The sequence below is a fragment of the Chanos chanos genome, chromosome 9 (assembly GCF_902362185.1).
Source record: "Chanos chanos chromosome 9, fChaCha1.1, whole genome shotgun sequence".
NCBI classification, from domain to species: domain Eukaryota; kingdom Metazoa; phylum Chordata; class Actinopteri; order Gonorynchiformes; family Chanidae; genus Chanos; species Chanos chanos.
Genome location: NC_044503.1, coordinates 29,990,888 through 30,010,284, shown reverse-complemented (window position 1 = coordinate 30,010,284; position 19,397 = coordinate 29,990,888). Strand labels below are relative to the sequence as shown.

At 40.1% G+C, this 19,397-nt stretch overlaps 1 protein-coding gene and 2 pseudogenes across 1 annotated transcript; all 3 read left to right on the top strand.

Moving 5' to 3' along the window:
- The first annotated feature begins 201 nt into the window (after positions 1-201).
- Positions 202-3,994, top strand: LOC115821610 (E3 ubiquitin-protein ligase TRIM39-like). The gene is made up of 8 exons (XM_030785416.1): positions 202-606; positions 857-952; positions 1,063-1,293; positions 1,422-1,444; positions 1,532-1,650; positions 2,565-2,656; positions 2,738-3,156; positions 3,958-3,994. The coding sequence occupies exons 1-8, from the start codon at positions 202-204 to the stop codon at positions 3,992-3,994; spliced, it is 1,422 nt and encodes a 473-aa protein (XP_030641276.1).
- Positions 3,995-4,413: 419 nt separating this feature from the next.
- On the top strand, positions 4,414-13,719 carry LOC115821609 (zinc-binding protein A33-like; annotated as a pseudogene).
- Positions 13,720-16,895: 3,176 nt separating this feature from the next.
- LOC115821608 (E3 ubiquitin-protein ligase TRIM39-like) lies at positions 16,896-17,769 on the top strand (annotated as a pseudogene).
- Positions 17,770-19,397: the final 1,628 nt, after the last annotated feature.

The following is a 19,397-nucleotide window of genomic DNA, read 5'->3' as shown; positions in this document are numbered from 1 at the left end:
ATACAAGTTGAACAATTTATAAACATGCTTAGTCTTGTGGGACTAATGTCGACAAAGGATTAACTGAATGCACATATGAGAGTGGAGTAAGGACAAAAAAAGAGAGATTCCAGTGATTTCTCTTCACTACGAGAAAGAGGACAAAGCACAGTCGACACTGCGGAATCTAATCCAGGAGATCAAGTGTCGCTATGTGAGAAAATGGCTTCTGTATTACCTCTATCCAAAGAGAATTTCTACTGTCCGGTATGCTGCGACATCTTGAAGGATCCTGTTCTCCTGTTTTGTTGTCACCGTGCTTGTGAGGTCTGTCTGCGGCAGTTCTGGACAAACAAAGATATCAAGGAATGTCCAGTTTGTAGGAGAAAATTGTCAAGGCGTGAGTTACAGTCTAACCCTGTGCTAAAGAACCTGTGTGAGGCTGTTCTTGAGGAGAAATGCCAGAAAGCTCTTGCAGGGTCTGAGGAGCTCTGCAGTCTGCACAGTGAGAAACTCAAACTCTTCTGTCTGGAGGATAAACAGCCCGTGTGCGTGGTGTGTCAGGATACCAAAAAGCATAAAAAACACAACTGTTATCCAACTGAAGAAGTTGCATTTTATAAGAAGGTAGAATTTTTTTTTTTTTTGCTCATAATCCAGCTGTAAAATATATTTAACTATATATTTAAATCGTTTTGTTATGTATTCATTAACTTGGATTTGACTGTGTATGTATATACATGTTCCATGTTTAACTTGATACTCTGACATGCCATAAATTGCTCAGTCTGACATTAACACATCTCTCTGCCCAATGTTTATTTGAGTTTTAGAGAATCTGTTTCTAAGTGTATGGAATCCTTTTGATCAATTTCAGAAAGAACTGAAGACAACACTGAAGTCGCTAAAGAAAAAGCTGAAAGACTATAACAAAGAAAAACGAGTTTGTTCCCAAACAACAAATCGCATCAAGGTGAGACTACTGGATGTGAATAAGCATGTTGTGAATGGCTGGAGATGGTAATAATTTGAAAAATATCAGTTAATGATATGGCACCAATAGTGTTTATGCATGCACTGCAGATTCAAACCCAACACACAGAGAGACAGATTAAGGAGGAGTTTGAGAAACTCCATCAGTTTCTACGAGATGAAGAGGCAGCCAGGATAACTGCACTGAGGGAGGAAGAAGAGCAGAAGAGACAGATGATGAAAGAGAAGATTGAGGAGATGAACCTCAGAATATCATCTCTTTCCGACACAATCAGAGCTATAAAGAAGGAAATGGAAGCCACAGATATTTCATTCCTACAGGTGTGTATATGTGTGTGCAACTGAACGATTACTGATTTTATGAACGTCTTTCTCAGACAACCATATCAAACTCAGTAAGTGAACACAAACAAAGACTTCATTAAGTTACAATTTGCTTTCATTTACAGAACTTCAAGACCACAATAAAAAGGTAAGAGAGCTGCCATCCGTTTCTCTCTGTTTCTGTGCTTCTGAACCCAAAACCCACAGCAGCACTGACTCCTCAATGTTATTCCAGAACCCAGTGCACACTGCAGGATCCACAGATGCTCTCAAGAACACTGATCAATGTGACAAAGCACCTGGGCAACCTGAAGTTCAAAGTCTGGGAGAAGATGCAGGACATTGTTCAGTACGGTGAGCTGGATTTCAGTGCAGATGTAGAGTAGATTCACCTTATCAATTGTTCCTGAGGATTTTCTCTGTATTAATTAATGCGAGATGTTTTTCATTTTTCCGGTTGAGAACAGTATGAGTAGACAACACTTCTGCTACGAACTCATGAATGAAAGATTACTCACTCATTATCTAAGCCGCTTATCCTTATTAGGGTTGCGGGGGGGACCCTATCCCAGCGCCCATAGGGCAAAAGGTGGGGAAACACCCTGGACAGATCACCGGTCCATCACAGGGCAGACACAGACAAACACACTCACACCTAAGGGCAATTTAGTGTCTCCAATTCACCTAACCTGCATGTCTTTGGACTGTGGTTGGAAACCCACACAGACACAGGGAGAACATGCAAACTCCACACCTGGCCAGGAACCGAACCTGAAGCCTTCGCGGCACACACTTCTTGTTAAAAGTGTGTGAACGGGTCTCTGTTTTAGCAGACCCCTTTAAAACCCTTTCTGATAGTGCAAAACATCATCTCACATCTGGAATTCATGGTTTGAATCTAAGCAGCGACAAACTTCCCAAATGTGAGTGGGAATCAGAGCGACAAGCCCATGCTAACATCAGTGCTCTTCCCAGATGAAGGAATCAGGTTTTTTTTTTTTTTTTTCTAAAAACCGATGTGAGATTTTGGCCATTACATATGTGACTACACTGTAGCTGAAGGTACAAAAGTGTGAGGTTGAATAATAGAAAAATGCCACACCGACGGTCACTTTCTCATCAATATCTCTTATTGTTTTATAAGGTATAGGTGTTCACATTTTGTTCAATCAAAAGTACACTGTAGATAATATGTAAATGTTCGTTGTCATGTAAGTGTATCAACGCCTAAAAAAATGCGAGTGGTTTCATCCATCCCCTTTCGTTAGGCCCAGTTACTCTGGACCCCAACACTGCTGGAAAACATCTCGTGTTGTTTGAGGATCTGACCAGCGTGAGATATGAAGAAAACCAGGACAAAGCGGAGGATGAAAAGAACGAAAGCGACAAAGATGGAAGCTTAGCTGATGAAGATGATGAGGTCACGTTAGAGAAAGAGCAGCTTCTTTACGATCCAGAGAGATTTGATGAATATCCATGCGTTTTGGGCTCTGAGGGCTTTAACTCAGGGACACACTGCTGGGATGTTGATGTTGGGGACAATACAAACTGGGCGCTGGGTGTGATCACAGAATCCGTCCAGAAGAAAGGAGACTCTGTTCATGGTGGACTGTGGTGCTTATCCTTGCTTAATGGTAAATACAAAGCAGTCCCAACTCCACCGTCAAAGACTCAACTCAGTGTGGCCAAAAAAATCCAGAGGATCAGAGTGGAACTGGACTGGGACAGAGGAAAACTCTCATTCTCTGATCCTCTAAATAACACACACCTACACACCTTCACACACACTTTTACTGAGAGAATATTTCCATTATTCTGTTTTAAGTGTAAACGCTCTCCTCTGAGGATCTTACCAGTGAGGTGCTCTTCAGTTTGTTACTGTAATCATGAAGTGTCAAATTTACATCAATAATATCAATATAATAATAGCGATACAGCTGACCTCTCTGAGTGTCACTGAAGCACAGCACATGGATTTGGGATTTTTGTGTTTTTTTTAATCTTTCCCTGGTCAAATGACTGGCTCTCAGGAGTTTGATTATGATAGAGAAAAATGTTTGACTATTTTTTCATTGCTCTGTTTTCATTATTAATCTGATGACCCATTAGCATATGCCGTGTTGTCAAACGCACAAAATCATCAGTTAAAAAGTTCTAAAAGCCACAGTTAAGTTAGGCTGTCTCCCTCTTTCTAACACAATGCACAATTATACTCTCATAATACATTGTTGAAACTTTATTTAATGACTTTTACACATTATCTCATTGTATAGGGAAATGACAGTATCCTGCAAAATTTTACGTTATCACAGCATGTTTGCATTTGTTACTTGTATTTCCAGTCACAAAAAATCTGAAAGAGGCCGTCCTGCGTTTCTCCTAACACAGACTAACTGGCCCTGGTCTCTGATTGACTGTTTACTTCAGTCATTTAGTATATTTAGCTAAATACAGAGTCAGTATAAAATTCATAAAATTCGTTGATATTTTTCTTTTATGATTAATCAGATCACACTATAAGTGATAGACTATAAGTCTATCAACATGTACTGCTGAGTCACATGTTCAGCAAAATCTGACACTTTCAATAAGTATGTTAAAAAAATAAAAGTCAAAATAAAAATTTGTGTTGCCATTTTTATTTTTTATGCCATTAAACAGGATTGTTCTTCTGTATGACTCACGATTAGATCTGTAGATTCAGCCCTGATCAGGCAGAATACTCCTGACTTTAAAGCAGAGCACATTGTTAGAAAACAATGTACCATTTAGTGTGTCATTTATTTATTTATTTAGTTAGTTAGTTAGTCAGTCAGTCAGTTAGTTAGTTGGCTTGTTTGTTTACATTTTGATTCATCTTTACTTTTCTCCCTTTGCATAGAAGAAGCACATAAATCATGTATAAAAATAAATTCAGTAAGCTATGGAAAGGATCCAGGAAATCCTGATTTACTGTTCAATCATTTTCTATTTTTAACACCGTCCACCGGTGACATGACAGACAGTCACAGCTGTTTCTCATGCTCAGCTTTAAAATTAGCCCGTCCTGGAAAGAGAAAATGAAAGCATGGATGACACTACTCATTACATGTGAAGAGCTGTGACAGTGAGAGAGGAATGGCCTCTAAAAGTTTATTATCAGAGGAGGATTTAAGCTGCCCTGTGTGTTGCGATGTCTTTATGGATCCTGTTCTCCTGTCCTGTAGTCACAGTGTCTGTAGAGTCTGTCTGGAGAAGTACTGGTTTACTGTCAAGTCCAAGAAGTGTCCAGTTTGCAGGGTAAGATTGTCAAGTGATCAGCCAACCTCAAACCTTGCGTTAAAAAACTTGTGCGAGGCTTTCTTACAGGAGAAAAGACAAAAATCCTCATCACCTGAGGAGTTCTGCAGTCTGCACGAGGAGAAATTCAAACTCTTCTGTATGGAGGATAAACAGCCGTTGTGTTTGGTGTGCCGGGACTCTAAAAAACATAGAAATCATAACTGCTACCCTATAGAAGAAGTTGTAGAGGATTATAAGGTAAAACTGAATATTCATTGCCATATCACACAATGCCTATATTGTACCTGGTTTCACTATTTATTTATTTACATCACTTCACTCAGGATTTCTTCAATTTGAACATCTCTGAGTGAAAAATTAGGCCACATGAAACTTCTCTTGGTGTTTATCAAAAATGTTTATGTGGGTTTTGTTTCTTATTTATGCATTTAGGAGGAACTGAGAAATGCACTGAAGCCCGTGTACAAAAAGCTGGAAGCTCTTGAAGATGTGATGTTAGCTTGCACTCAGACAGCAGAACACATTAAGGTGAAGCTACAAACAAAATTACAGTGTCTGCCGTTTGAAAAGTCTACATATTTCTATCACTCCTAATGTATTGTTGTATTTCTACATTCAAATGGAAACTACAGATTCAGGTCGAGAACACAGAAAAAAAGGTTAAAGATGAATTTGAGAAGCTTCACAAGTTTCTGCAAGATGAAGAGTCAGCTAGACTATCTGTACTGAGGAAGGAAGAGGAACAAAAGTTTGGCATGATTGAGAAAAAGTTTTTGGAAATGACCAGAGGACAGTCCTTGCTGTCAGACACAATCAGCATTGTTGAGGAAGAAATGAAAGCCGATGACATGCAGTTCCTTCAGGTATGCGCATGTGTGATCATATCAAACAATCAGTGTGGTGCAATGGCGTTCTTCTGTTTGCAAAGAGATATGGGTTCACATCACAAAGGAGACTCTAGAATGTTCTCCCCTTATTTACAGAACTTCGAGGCCACAAAGGAAAGGTACGTGAGCTTCCTCCTGTCTTTTTCTTCTCTGTGCTTCTGAACCCAAACCCACAGCAGCACTGACTCCTGAATGTTATTCCAGAGCCCAGTGCACACTACGGGATCCAGAAATGGTTTCAGGAGCACTGATCAATGTGGCAAAGCACCTGGATGGTCTGAAGACCAGAGTCTGGGAGAAGATGCTGGACATTCTTCAGTAGTAGAGAGCAAGGCAATAATAAAAATGACTCGGTGCTGGGCTTTTCTCAAATTTTATGGAAGCCATAAGGATGATTTTACATTTACATATCTAAGCATACATCATATGTTTGTTCTGTAATATGATCACTGGTTTGAAAACCAAAGTTTTGACATTTGCACAAAACTATGGCTTATGTGTTTTTTTGTTTGCTGTGTTGTTCTTCTGTCTCTAGGAACCCAGACATAGATCAGTCTGGGTGACTCAATTCAGTGAATTCAGTGACTTAAAAATAGGTTCATTTTTTAAATGCTTTGACGATTTTGCAGTGGTTGTGAGTCAAACTTACATACACTGAGGTTCTTTGTACCACGTACAACTGTTGCACATGTAACAGAAAATGACAAACAGTATCTTTCACTGACTTTTTACTCACAAAAGGAGAGGTTAAAAGAGAACGACAGATAAGTGGCCACAGTCCTCTTCAAACTGACACTAGAAAAAAAGTTGATTGGGAGTGGAAACAGGAGCTATGACAGCACTGGAAGTAAATTGGTGTGTGGTGCATTTCTGGTTATCAGAGCTTGGTGAGCCAAAAGATTTTCTGTAACATCATTATCCATTTTAACTTGGATCATTTCTAACTTGTTGGTTGTTAATCAACGTTTTGGTCACATTTAATAAAGAAAATATCTAGGCTACCTCATAAATCAATAAAGACTATGTCGTGTATGAAGGTGGTGTTCTGTTCGATGATATTTCTCACAGTTTCCTAATGAAGCACCTTCGTTTCTTTTCGACCAGCATGCACATCAAAACCTCTAAATGTAAACATCTGCATTAGAACAAAAGGGAAGACTACGGAATGTGCACATGCAATCCAAGAACTTTTACAGGACACACACACAAGGGCAGGATAATCCAGACAGGAGGAGGGTGACAGGAACCAGGATCGACAAGGGTAGACAAAGGCTTGGCTTCGGTCGAAATGAACAATAACACAGTGAAGGAAGAAAGCGCTTTTAGCAAAGACTTTGCAAAGAGAGAACAGAAAAGAAGGGGTATTTAGGGTGGAACCGGACGGAGCTTAGCAATGAGATCAGTACACTTTGTTTTATTTGATATTCTAGTTCTACTTCTTCAAGCCTACCACATTTCAGAATCATTAGGTTTACCACCAGAGCAACAGTATTTTACTCAGAAGTAAATTCTGCAATGTTATTATAACAGCAGTGCTTAAATTTATCTCATTACAACTTTACAGACTGATTTATCTTCTCTTCAGAGTAGCTGAAAGATCTGAAGGCAATTTTTGTCATTATGCATGTTAGGGAAATGCCATGACACCTAACTAGCACTTACCTAAATGGCATTAATGTTTGTGGTCTATCTAAAAGCTAGCTAAAGCAAGTCCTTAACCTAAAACAGCCCTACACACTGTGAATAACGTGGACGTATGCTAGTCTATGTGTGTGGGTGTTTTAACTGGTGCAAATGGTTGATCTTGAAATCCAGATGAGAGCAGATCATGACCCGGATGGGCTGGGTTCAGAACCATGCAAAAGTGTGATAGAGTCACAGAAAAACTGGCTGCTTCAGTTTACAACAACCAGCCCTAACTGTTTGGGAAAAAATATTTTAAACAGAAGTCAAAATGAAACTGCAGCATGGGCCAGGTTGATCTGTTTCTCTCTCTCTCTCTCTCTCTCTCTCTCTCTCTCTCTCTCTCTCTCTCTTTAACCAGTGCTCCAGCTCACTGGGATTTCTCCAGTGAGAAGAGATAACGTAAGGGATAACCAATCAAAACCCACATCCACACATCAATGCTAGCTTACACTCCACCCAAAAACACTTTAAGGAAGTGAAACTTATCAGTGTCAGCGTTCTAGGGGAGCTTAAATATGCTCCGGGATATATGTCTTTTTTGTGAACAGTTTATCTCTATGAAAATATGAAGTTATAAACATACTAATGACATGAAGTTATAAACATACCAATGACAAAGTGGCTTAAAGGAAGAGTGCGTCTTATTCATCTCTCTCTTTAAGGGTAGTCTATCACAGGCAGGGAAAGTGAAAGATTTCATCGCGGCAGTCATATAAGAAAGACTGTTATTGCATAAGGAACAAACGGATTTTAAAACTTTGCTATCAGAAGAGGATTTCTCCTGTCCTGTGTGCTGGGACATCTTCAGGGATCCTGTTGTCTTGTCATGTAGTCACAGTGTGTGTAAAGTCTGTTGTTACGTCCCCGCGAGTAAAATCTAGGGACTGTGGGAGGTAACAACAAAAAAAAACTCAAAAAGAAAACAGAAATATGAAGATGGTGAATTTATTAAGCCAAGAAAAGATAAAGAAAAGGGTTACAACAAAACCAAAAGTAATATTCAAAGCTACTTAGTCACGTCATCCGAATTAATCACACAGCGTAATTGCTGTAACCAGGCAGTATACCCACAGGGATAACACACACAGCGATATATCCCTGTTAAAAGACTCAAACACACGCGCACGCGCACACACAGCATCAACCCTGCCGTCTGGCCCACTGGCCCCGTCTATCGGTCTACCCAGGACTTTTAAAACAGCCGGTTCCGGTGAACAATTAAGCACCGCCGCTGCTAACCATTCATGGTGACAATGAGGACAGGGTAGGGCAGTACCTGGAGAGAGAGATGGAGAGAAAAAAACCACACCCCAACACCACAGCCGTAACACTGTCTACAGCAGTTCTGGAATAACAAAGATTTCAAGGAGTGTCCAGTCTGCAGGAGAAGATCCTCAACATATGATCCTCCCCTATGATCTTGTGTTAAAGAACATGTGTGAGACTTTGTCACAGGAGAGAAGTCAGAGATCTTCAGCAGGGTCTGAGGAGTTCTGCAGTCTGCACAGTGAGAAACTCAAACTCCTCTGTCTAGAGGATAAACAGCCTGTGTGTGTGGAGGATTCAAAATCCTGACTCCTACCCAGTTGAAGAAGTTGCACATGGTAAAAAGGTAAAAATTCTAGTTTATAAAAAACTGTGTATCATTTAATTTTAAAATCTATTTAAGTGCAAAAACTGTTTTGTTACTTATTTACTATTTATTCTGTTATTTATTCTAACACAAACACATTTGTTGGAGATGTAATGTTTTTTAAAAGAACAAATGAGAACCTGGAACAATTAGTATTAATGTATACATAACACTGTAGATTCAAGCCCAGCACACTGAGAGACAGATTAAAGAGTGTGAGAGGATTCACCAGTTTCTACGAGATGAAGAGGCGGCCAGGACAGCTGCACTGGGAGAGGAAGAGGAGCAGAAGAGTCAGATGATGAAGGAAGAAAATCGACATGTTGATCAGGGAAATGTACAGTTTACTTTTCTCTACAGAACTTCAAGACCACAATGATGCGGTGGATGAATTGTTTCCTGCCATTCTTCTCTGTGATTCAGTACTCAAACCCACAGCAACACTGACTCCTGAATGTTGTTCCAGAGCCCAGTGCACACTGCAGGATCCAGAGATGCTTTCAGGAGCACTGATCAATGTGACCAAAACACCTGGGCAACCTGAAGTTCAGAGTGTGGGAGAAGATGCGGGACATTGTGCAGTATGGTGAGCTGAGTTGCCTTGTTGCCAGAATTTTAAATATTATGTTTATACATGTATGTTTATACAAATATCGTTACTACACTGTTAGCATTGCTCGGGATGAAAGTAAAATCAGAATATGTTTCCAGTGTGAAAAACACATCACAAATATTTTGTTACACCAAAAAACATTATAATTGACAAGTTGATGTTTACTTGACTTCCTATTAGCCTCCTCGCAGCAAAACATTTAAATATGTTTCACTTCTCTCTCTCTCTCTCTCTCTCTCTCTCTCTCTCTCTCGCTCTCTCTCTCTGTCTCTGTTCTCTGTCTTCTGTTCCTGTGATTCTGGACCCCAACACTGCTTACCCAGAACTCATCCTGTCTGACCAGGATATGGCCAGTTTGAAAGTTAAAGAAGATGAGGATGAAGAGGACAATGACACAAGAAAACCGATGAGGACACATGTTTTAATGAAGAAGATGATGAGAGCAGTTTGGAGGAGGAAGGGGAAGAGAGAGGGTGAATTCCTGATAATCCAGAGAGATTTGATATATATATATATATATATATGTCTGTGTGCTAGGCTCTAGGTTTTAACTCAGGGACACACTGCTGGGATGTTGACATTGGGGACAATGCTAACTGGATACTGCATGTAATAAAAGAGTCTCCCCAGAGAAAAGGAAAATCTTTAGATCCCGAAGTCTGGGCTGTGGCATATGATGAAAATGATGATGCCCCATATTGAGGGGGCACACATTTTGGTTTTCTCAGCCACACGGTTTAAAGTTTGTGAGTAGGTGATTACTGTATGCCTACTGTATGTAGGATGACTTAATATCTGCAAGTTTTTTAAAGATACTGTAATACTGATTATAAATTACCTCCATATTGAGGGTGCACACATTTTTGTTTTCTCAGCAAAACATATTGAGTTGAGTCTCTACGTTATGCAATATGATTTGCGGGCTTTTGAAGTTCTTTTTTTACTATTTTAGCCTAATTCCTTTAAAAACCTTTTTATTGTTAAGTTATTATTGAAAACACCGTATGTCTTATGTGACTTCCAAATGTCTTTTATTTTGAAATTAATGTTAAATTTAGGCGCAAATGCTAATTTCCGATATTCCCTGTTCTTGGCACTAGTTTCACAATGCAAGGGAGACTTTTATGACTGTGAGAACCGCGGAGGAAGGTGTCTGGAACGTACCCTGAGTATTTGCGTCTCTAAACGTGAGCTCGGACAGTAAAACAGCTCTCGTAACGGACAAAACCTAAAATTAAACTGGAAAAGATATACTTGGAAATGGCTGAAATGCCATTTGGTTAGCGGCACGGACCGAGAGTAACTAAGAGACTGCAAAAAGCTAGGAAACTGGTTTCAGTCGTCCTGAACTCAAAGTTCAGGATGGCTGCGAAACGCGTTTTCACTGATGAAGATTTTACGTGCCCCGTGTGCCGTGACATTTTCACAGATCCTGTTCTTTTGCAGTGCAGTCATAGTGTATGTAAAGCCTGTGTGGAGCAATACTGGATCACTAAACCGTTTCGACAGTGCCCTCTTTGCAGAAGTAGATCAACAAGGAATCCACCCATTAACCTGGCGTTGAAGAACCTATGCGAAGCTTTCCTTGAGGACAGAAATCATTGCGCATCTGAAGTGCTTTGCGCTGTACACGACGAAAAACTTAAGCTTTTCTGTCTTGATGATAAATTACCTGTGTGTTTGGTATGTCGAGACTCCAATAAACACACAGGCCATAGGTTTCGACCTGTGGATGAAGCAGTTCGCGACGTAAAGGTAAGTAAATGATGGTATTGGATTAGTCGTGTACCATATTGCGCATCAGTTTACTGATACCCCCTAATACGACTATCAAGGTGTTTTGACTTCTCATTTTAAGTGCCGTTACAGCAAGCTATCAGGCGTGGAGCCTGTCGGTGCAGATGAGGGACAGTATATAGGTTCTTTCCTCTGATAAAGTAGTGTCATTTCAGGAGGAGATCCGGAGAACTTTGATTCCACTGAATGAGAAAAAGAGAGTACTTCAAAAAGCGAAACAAAGGTTTATACAAAAGGAACAGTATGTCCAGGTAAAAATAATAAGACGTGACCACCCTTGTGCTGATAATTTGAACATAATCATTTTTAATATTTTCATAATTCATGCATCTGTCTTTTAGAGCCTGGCTAAGACAACAGAGAAGCTGATTAAAGAAGAGTTTCTAAAACTCCGTCAGTTCTTGTTCAAAGAGGAAAAGTCCAGGATAGTTGCTCTGATGAAAGAGAAAAGACTGAAGTGTGAGATGATTCAGAAGAAGGTGGAGACAGTGGATAGAGAGATATCTTCTGTTATTCAGATTATCAGAGAGGTGGAGAAGAGATTAGGAGCCGACAACATCTCAGTTCTGAAGGTCAACACCGACTTCTGTCTTGTTTACGGGTCTATATACATTTGTCTGCTAAGTCAAAGTCACATTTTTACTAATTTATGTTTTCATCTTGTTGATTACAGAACTTTAAGGATACCTTGAAACAGTAAGTATCCTGACTGTCTTTTTCCATGTGGATCTGAACCCAAAAGCCACAAAAGTACTGACTCCTGAATATCATTGCAGAGCCCAGTACACACTGCCAGATTCAGACATGGTTTCAGGAGAGCTGATTGATGTCGCCAGACACTTGGGTAACCTAAAGTGCAAAGTTTGGGCGAATATGATGGACGTTGTCCAATACAGTGAGTACTGTAAAATAAACATTTTTGGCTATTTTTAATAGGGATGTGCTGATACCAGTACCAGTATCAGGTATTGGGCTTACACTGTGCTCATGTACTTGTACTAGTACTCCGATACCACTTCATGGCAACATGACATTAAAATCAAGGCTGCGGTCAGGAGGTCTTCTGTCATTTTTTTGCCGCTCTATCAGATTTGCCCCCTGGAAACAGCTGGTAGCGGGATTTTATGACTGTCTGCCTTTTTTTTTTGCATATTCATCAAAAAGGAGCACTCACTTTTCCAAAAAAGGCTTAGTTCTTAGAGACAATGCCGTTGTACTGTGACATTTTGTTTAACTGAAATGTGGAGACAGTGCCAGTGTGGAGGCTGTTTGTTTACGCAAAGTTTTATATGTATTTTTCGTAGGAAATACCCCCCCCCTTTTATATATTTTTTTTTATATTCGTATTAGTATTTTTATTTTATTTTGTAACAGCCAGAGCGCATCTGATGAAATTAAAACCTGTCTTCAAATTCATTGCACTTTGATAAGCGGTAATTGTTATTTTTATAATATAAATACTGCCTTGTTAAGTACTCGTATCAGAAATTGGTATTGGCAAGTACACAAATGTGAGTACTTATACTTGAACTCAGTCTGAAAAAAGTGATATTGGTGCACCCCTAATTTTTAACTTTACTTTTAATTATTTTAGTAATACATTTATAATGCACTTGTTCCAGTAATGTTCATTAGCAGTCTACATCTGAGCTATGTATAACTGGGTACATAGTTAATGTTCGAATATTAGCTTTAAAGCATTGTTTCTGAGCAAGTAAAATTGCGCTTTCACTTTTGTTTGTTGGGGGATTGGTAAGGTTGGTATTTTAGCAACATCACAGCAAAAATGTTCAGGACTGCCTTCTCTCTACTGAGCTTCATTGCTCTTCCATAATGTGCTTGTTGCTTAACAAACGTTTGTAACAATCATCCGCTAACAGAAGAATTTTAGCTAGTATTTGTGAGCATTGTCCTTATTTTGCTGTGATGAATCTTACCGTTGTTTGTCTTCAGCTCCCGTGATTCTGGACCCCAACACCGCTCATCCAGATCTCATTTTCACTGAGGACTTAAGCAGCGTGAGAGACAGGGACGAAAGCGAAGAGGTCGAGAGTGGAGAAGAGTCTGGGAATATACTCGAGCTTCCTGCTAACCCAGAGAGATTTAATGCAAGTCCTTTCGTGCTGGGATCTCAGGGATTTCGATTTGGGATACACAGCTGGGATGTGGAAGTAGGGGATAATACATTTTGGATGATTGGTATAGCCACAAAGCCTGTTAAAAGAATGGGCCAAAGATTTTTCCCCAGCAAAGTTTGGAGTGTTAGGTGCGATCACGGAAGATTAGGTTCTCGCTCCCCGGGCCAGCCTTACGCTCCGATCTCCCTGAACGGGAAACTCGAGAGGATCCGAGTGAGACTGGATTTGCAGCACAGAAAAGTGACATTCTCAGATCCACTAACCCACACCCACTTGTACACTTTCTCAGATTATTTCACAGAGGCTGTCTTTCCATTTTTCTACACTTTGTGTAGCGACTGTCCTCTGAGGATTCTCCCCCAGGCGCCGCTTGGAATTCTAAAATAGTTAAGACGTCAGATGAGCCAGAACAGATTGGAAAGGGCTGTGGCTTCTGGAACCACTTCTATAACAAAGAAATTTATGAGGCGTTACACTTGATTTTTTTGTTGTCTCCTTTTTTTGCCTTAAATATGGCTAATGTGACCCACAGAAGATAAACCTCCACAAATCACAAATCTGCCTTATATCTTTTGGTTTTATTCCATTTTTCCTTCAAATGTCTTATACGAAAGCAACGCTGCTCCAGGCGATAAGGGACATTTTGCTCTGTGTTATTGTTATAAGTTTCGAAATAAATAAGCAGCACTTTGTTTACAACATTTGACTATGTCCGAACTATGTTTAAGTGGGTTCATGATTAATGTTCAAATATTAGCTTTAAAGCATTGTTGCTGAGCTAGTAAAATTGCACTTTCAGTTTGTTGGGGGATTGGTAAGGTTGGTATCTTAGCAACATCATAGCAAAAAAATTGTTCAGGATTGTCTCCTCTCTACTGAGCTTCACTGCTTTTCTGTAATGCACTCTTTGTAATTCTTTCACAACATTTGACTTTTTCAGGCTTTTTGGTTTGTTGACAAGTTTTTGTTAAACCATGCCTTGAGTCTGTTCTAGTGTCATGCTCCAGTTAAATATAATCATTCCTTCTTTTCCATGTTCCACTGAAATAAAGTCGTTCTGTATCATCAGAGTTAGTCTTGGGAATTGCTCATTTTTTTTTTTAAATCTAGCAGCAGTTTTTGTTTTGCTTTCTTACTGATATGCAACAATGAGGGTAGGTACAGCTGGCTAGCCAGTAACTTAAATCCAAACCTCAAATCTCAAAGTGGATGTGTGTCTTTAACACAGTTACCGGGGAACGTAAAGTTGATGTGACACACTAAAAATTAACACTCCTTTAGTTTTGACATTAGTTCTGAAGACAAAGCTCTGTTAGCCCTGAAATGAGGCTTTGGATGGGACCAGTAAACTTATTTATTGATTTATTTGAATTATTTTACTATAAAACCTTTGCCTGACTGTTTCCAGTTACATGAAACAGTGCAAATTGTGTGAGTAAGAGACTGACAGTGTTTGAAGGTATCAAACATCTAGCCATGTTAAGGTCAGAATAATCTTTTAATCATAATAATATATATTAATCTTTTAAGGCGTGTAATAATATATATTAGCGTTACGAGTGCTTTTTTGAAACTTGAAATATTACACTTCAGTGCATTCTTTTACACAATTTCTATTCCAGATTCAGGCTGAGGATACAGAGAGAAAGATGTGGGAGGAGTTTAAGAAACTCTATGACTTTTCACTTGATGAAGAGGCAGGCAGGATAGCTTCACTGAAAGAGGAGTGGAAATTGAAGAGCTGAATGGTGAAGGAGAAGATCGTGGAGATGAATAGAGAAACATCTTCTCTTTCAGCATCTATCACAGCCATAGAAGAGGCATTAAGAACTGACAACATCTCTTTCTTACAGGTTATTGTTTGATTTCACACACTTAAAAGTGAGCCATATGAATGTATAAATTCTATTTATTAACACTCATTTCTCTCTCTCTCTCTCTCTCTCTCTCTCTACAATTTACAATTTACAATTTAGTTATTTGGCAGACGCTTTTTACCAAAGCGACTTACAATCAGTGCATCAGTCGGATTTCTAATACCTTGTGAGCAGAGATCACAATAAAACTGAGCGTCAAATTGCCCCTTCGCATTGCGCCCCTGGAATACTTTGACAAACACAGATACAAGACAAAGGTTTTTTTTGGGGTTTTTTTGTTTTTTTTTTTAGGAAAGGGAGGTTAGGCATTGGGAGACAGGTGTGTTCTACAGAGGTGGGTTTTCAGTTTCCTGCGGAAGATGGTAAGAGATTCCGCAGTCTTGACTGCATGGGGGAGGTCGTTCCACCACCTCGGGGCAATGGCGGAGAAGAGGCGTGGTCGGGAGGAGCGGCTGCCGGGTTCCCGGAGTGAGGGGACCGTCAGTTGACCAGAGGTCATAGAGCGGAGGGTCCTAGTTGGGGTGTACGGAGTTATAAGAGACTGAAGGAAATGATGGGGCGGAGCCTCTTGTGGCCTGGTAGGCCAGCACCAGTGTCTTGAACTGGATGCGGGCTGCTCCCGGAAGCCGGTGCAGCGCAGTAAGCAGTGGAGTGACATGAGAGTGCTTAGGGAGGTTGAATACCAGGCGTGCAGCGGCGTTCTGCACGAGCTGGAGCGGCCTAATGGCGCAGGCCGGCAAGCCAGCCAGTAGAACGTTGCAGTAGTCCGGGCGGGAGATGACAAGCGCTTGGACCAGGAGCTGGGTCGCTTGTTGTGTGAGGAATGGGCGGATTCTCCTGATGTTGTATAGGGAGAATCTGCAGGATCGAGTGACTGCTGCGATGTGACCGGAGTAGGTCAGCTGGTTGTCGAGGGTTACGCCAAGGTTTTTGGCTGCTGTGGTGGGGAACACCACAGATCCCTGGATGGTGATTGCAGTGTCAATCGCTGGGGAATTCTTAGCAGGAAAAAACAGGAGCTCCGTTTTCTCCGGGTTGAGTTTGAGATGGTTAGCAGACATCCAGGAGGCAATGTCAGCTAGGCAGGCTGCGATGCGAGGTTGAACCTGGGAGTCAGAGGGGGGGAAGGAGAAGAACAGCTGTGTGTCATCAGCGTAGCAGTGGTAAGAGAGGCCATGGGTAGAGATAACTTGACCGAGTGATCTGGTGTAGAGAGAGAAGAGGAGTGGACCAAGTACCGAACCTTGTGGGACACCCGTGTGTAAAGGGCGGATGGAGGAGACCGATTCCCTCCAAGAGACCTGGTAGGAACGGTCAGACAGATAGGACTTGAACCATGCGAGTGCAGAACCCGCGAAGCCCAGCCCAGCAAGGGATGAGAGGACGATCTGGTGGTTGACCGTGTCAAATGCTGCGGAGAGGTCTAGGAGTATGAGGACAGAGCTGAGAGACTTCGCTCTGGCCAAGTGGAGCTCCTCTGTGACAGCAAGGAGGGCCGTCTCGGTGGAGGGCCGTCTCTCTCTCTCTCTCTCTCTCTCTCTCTCTTTACAGAACTTCAAAGACATAGTGGTAAAATGTGTAACCTTTGTTGGGACTTTTTTCCAATCCCAAACCACTCATAATGCTGATTCCTAATTGTGACATTTGTTTTTTCACCAGTTATTCCAGTGCACACTGCAGGATCCAGAGATGCTTTCAGGAGCACTGATCAATGTGGCAAAGCACCTGGGCAACCTGAAGTTCAAAGTCTGGGAGAAGATGCAGGACATTGTTCAGTACGGTGAGTTTTGCCTTAAGTTCATGTTCTGCAGTAATACCGCAGTACTACATTATTAAAATAATATACAGCAATGATACATCTTATTACGTGCAATATAATAAAACTGTGTCAGTTATTTATATCTGTACTCACCTCTCCAGCTCCTGTGATTCTGGACCCCAACACTGCGTCACCAGATCTCATCCTGTCTGTGGATCTGTCCAGTGTGAGAGACAGTGAAGAATATCACAGGGTCCTGATAATCTGAGATTTGATACAAATGCATGTGTCCTGTGCTCTGAGGGCTTTAAATCAGGGACACACTGCTGGGATGTTGATGTTGAGGACAATACATACTGGTCCTTGGGTGTGGCCACAAAGTCAAACCAGAGAAAGGGAGATACATTCTTTCACACTGGTGTCTGGTGTGTTCAGCTCATTGATGGTAAATAGTGGTCAAAGGACTTAGGTGGGTCATGGACTCCACTGAGAGTGAATAATAAACTCCAGAGGATCAGAGTGAAACTGGAGTGGGACAGAGGAAAACTGTCATTCTCTGATCCTCTAAATAACACACACCTACGCACCTTCACACACACTTTTACTGAGAGAATATTTCCATTCTTTTATAATCACTGTAAACTCTCTCCTCTGAGGGTCTTACCAGTGAAGTGTTGTGTAACAGAGAAACAGCACAAATACATCACATGTGTGACTGTAAATGAGAAGCAATTTTATTTCAGTGTAAAATTTCTGTTTGTGATGTTTGATTTAGAAGTGTGTACAGGTCAAGAACATTAATGTCACATTTTTATAAAACTCAGAGTGAGTCTTTGTGATGTCTAATATTACATATAATATTACACATTACAACATTCTTAAATGATACAAAACAAAGTCAAGTCAAATAAAATCATGCTTTGTTTTTTTTCTAAGACTTCGTCTCAAAGTCATCTACCACAACCTTCCTCTTGCTCCGTCATCTCACTGGCTCCTCATTGGTCAATAAATATGATTGTAGTTATTACAAACCCATGTCTGGAAAATCGCTTATTCATGTCTGTCAAAAACAGTGAAGATTCAAAGCTCAGATGTGCTTATTTTAACAATGTGAGTTGCTAAACAAATAACCTACTGTAGACCACAGTATGCCATATAAAACAGATGACCTCTTAAGAAATGTACCACTATAAATCATTTTCTTATTCTTCTGTCTTTTGCAAAAAAAAAAAAAAAATCTTTAAGAACAGAAACCAGAAAACACTCTCTCCTGGTTATCTAATCTCTCAGCACATATATCAGATTATATGCATCCTTCTATCTGCCCATTCATTCATCTGTTTCTCCCTCTCTTTCCCTCTCTCACACACATGGAGATCCTCTTGTAACTGTGTGGTGTGAGTGAAGCATTTAGTTCAATCTCTCTCTCTCTCTCTCTCTCTCTCTCTCTCATGTTTACTGCAGAAAAGTTGACTACTGTGATTCATGTGTCTTTGTCAAATAAACATAAATTTGAGAAATTTTAAATATTAAGTAAGTACATACATAATGTGTGTGTGTGTGTGTGTGTGTGTGTGTGTAGTATGAAGGAGAAAATTGAGTTAATAATTCAGACTGCTATACTATACAGACTGTACTTACCAACAACTCCAGCAGTATTCTCCTAGAAATGAACTTTCGTTACTGATTAATCAAATATTACTGATTTCACATTACGGATCATTGATTAATATTTTTCTAGAAGGTTTAAGTGGGATAATACCCACTTCATCATGATTAATGTATGTATGAATTACTGTGTAATGTAAATGTGAATTTTACTTCAAATAAAACGTAATATAAATGTTTTGCTCCACATCACCGATTCTTTTATACCAACAAATCAAGGGATTGTAGGAACATTTAATTATTCATCTGCTGTGTTTTAAACAGTCTTCTGCAGACCCTTCAGTCTCCATGTGGTGAATCCTAATAACACAGTCGACTTTACAGAAGAAAAGTGTTTATATATGAATATAGTATCTATAAATTATATTTTATTATTTCTGTAATGTATTTTATGCCTTATTATTTATTGTTGATATACTAAGGTGTAGTTATAGTCTAGTCAGTTATCACAGCATGTTCATAGGAGTTCCTTATCCTGAATATAATACAGTTGAATATTAAATTAAATAGTGACTGAAGACTTTAATAAACTGAGTGGCAGTATCGCTGGAGAAAAGCCTTAATGCTTGATCCTCAAGGGGAGAATGTGATATTTGAAAACACAAGACCTTATAAACCAATCAGAAACCCTCATCTGAAACCCCACACTCTGAAGAAGAGCGAAGTCAGGAAGTGTCAGTTGGTTTGAAATAGAGGAAGAGCTTTACTTTTCAAATTAAACCAAACTTAGATTAGTTTCTTTAATGTTAAACAAACAGTGA

Coding starts and splice junctions, on each gene's coding strand:
- LOC115821610 (XM_030785416.1), top strand. CDS start 202: ATGGCTTCTGTATTACCTCTATCCAAAGAGAATTTCTACTGTCCGGTA. Junction 1,445..1,531: donor TTCAAGACCACAATAAAAAG/GTAAGAGAGCTG, acceptor ATGTTATTCCAG/AACCCAGTGCACACTGCAGG. Junction 2,657..2,737: donor ATGAAGAAAACCAGGACAAA/GCGGAGGATGAA, acceptor GAGAAAGAGCAG/CTTCTTTACGATCCAGAGAG.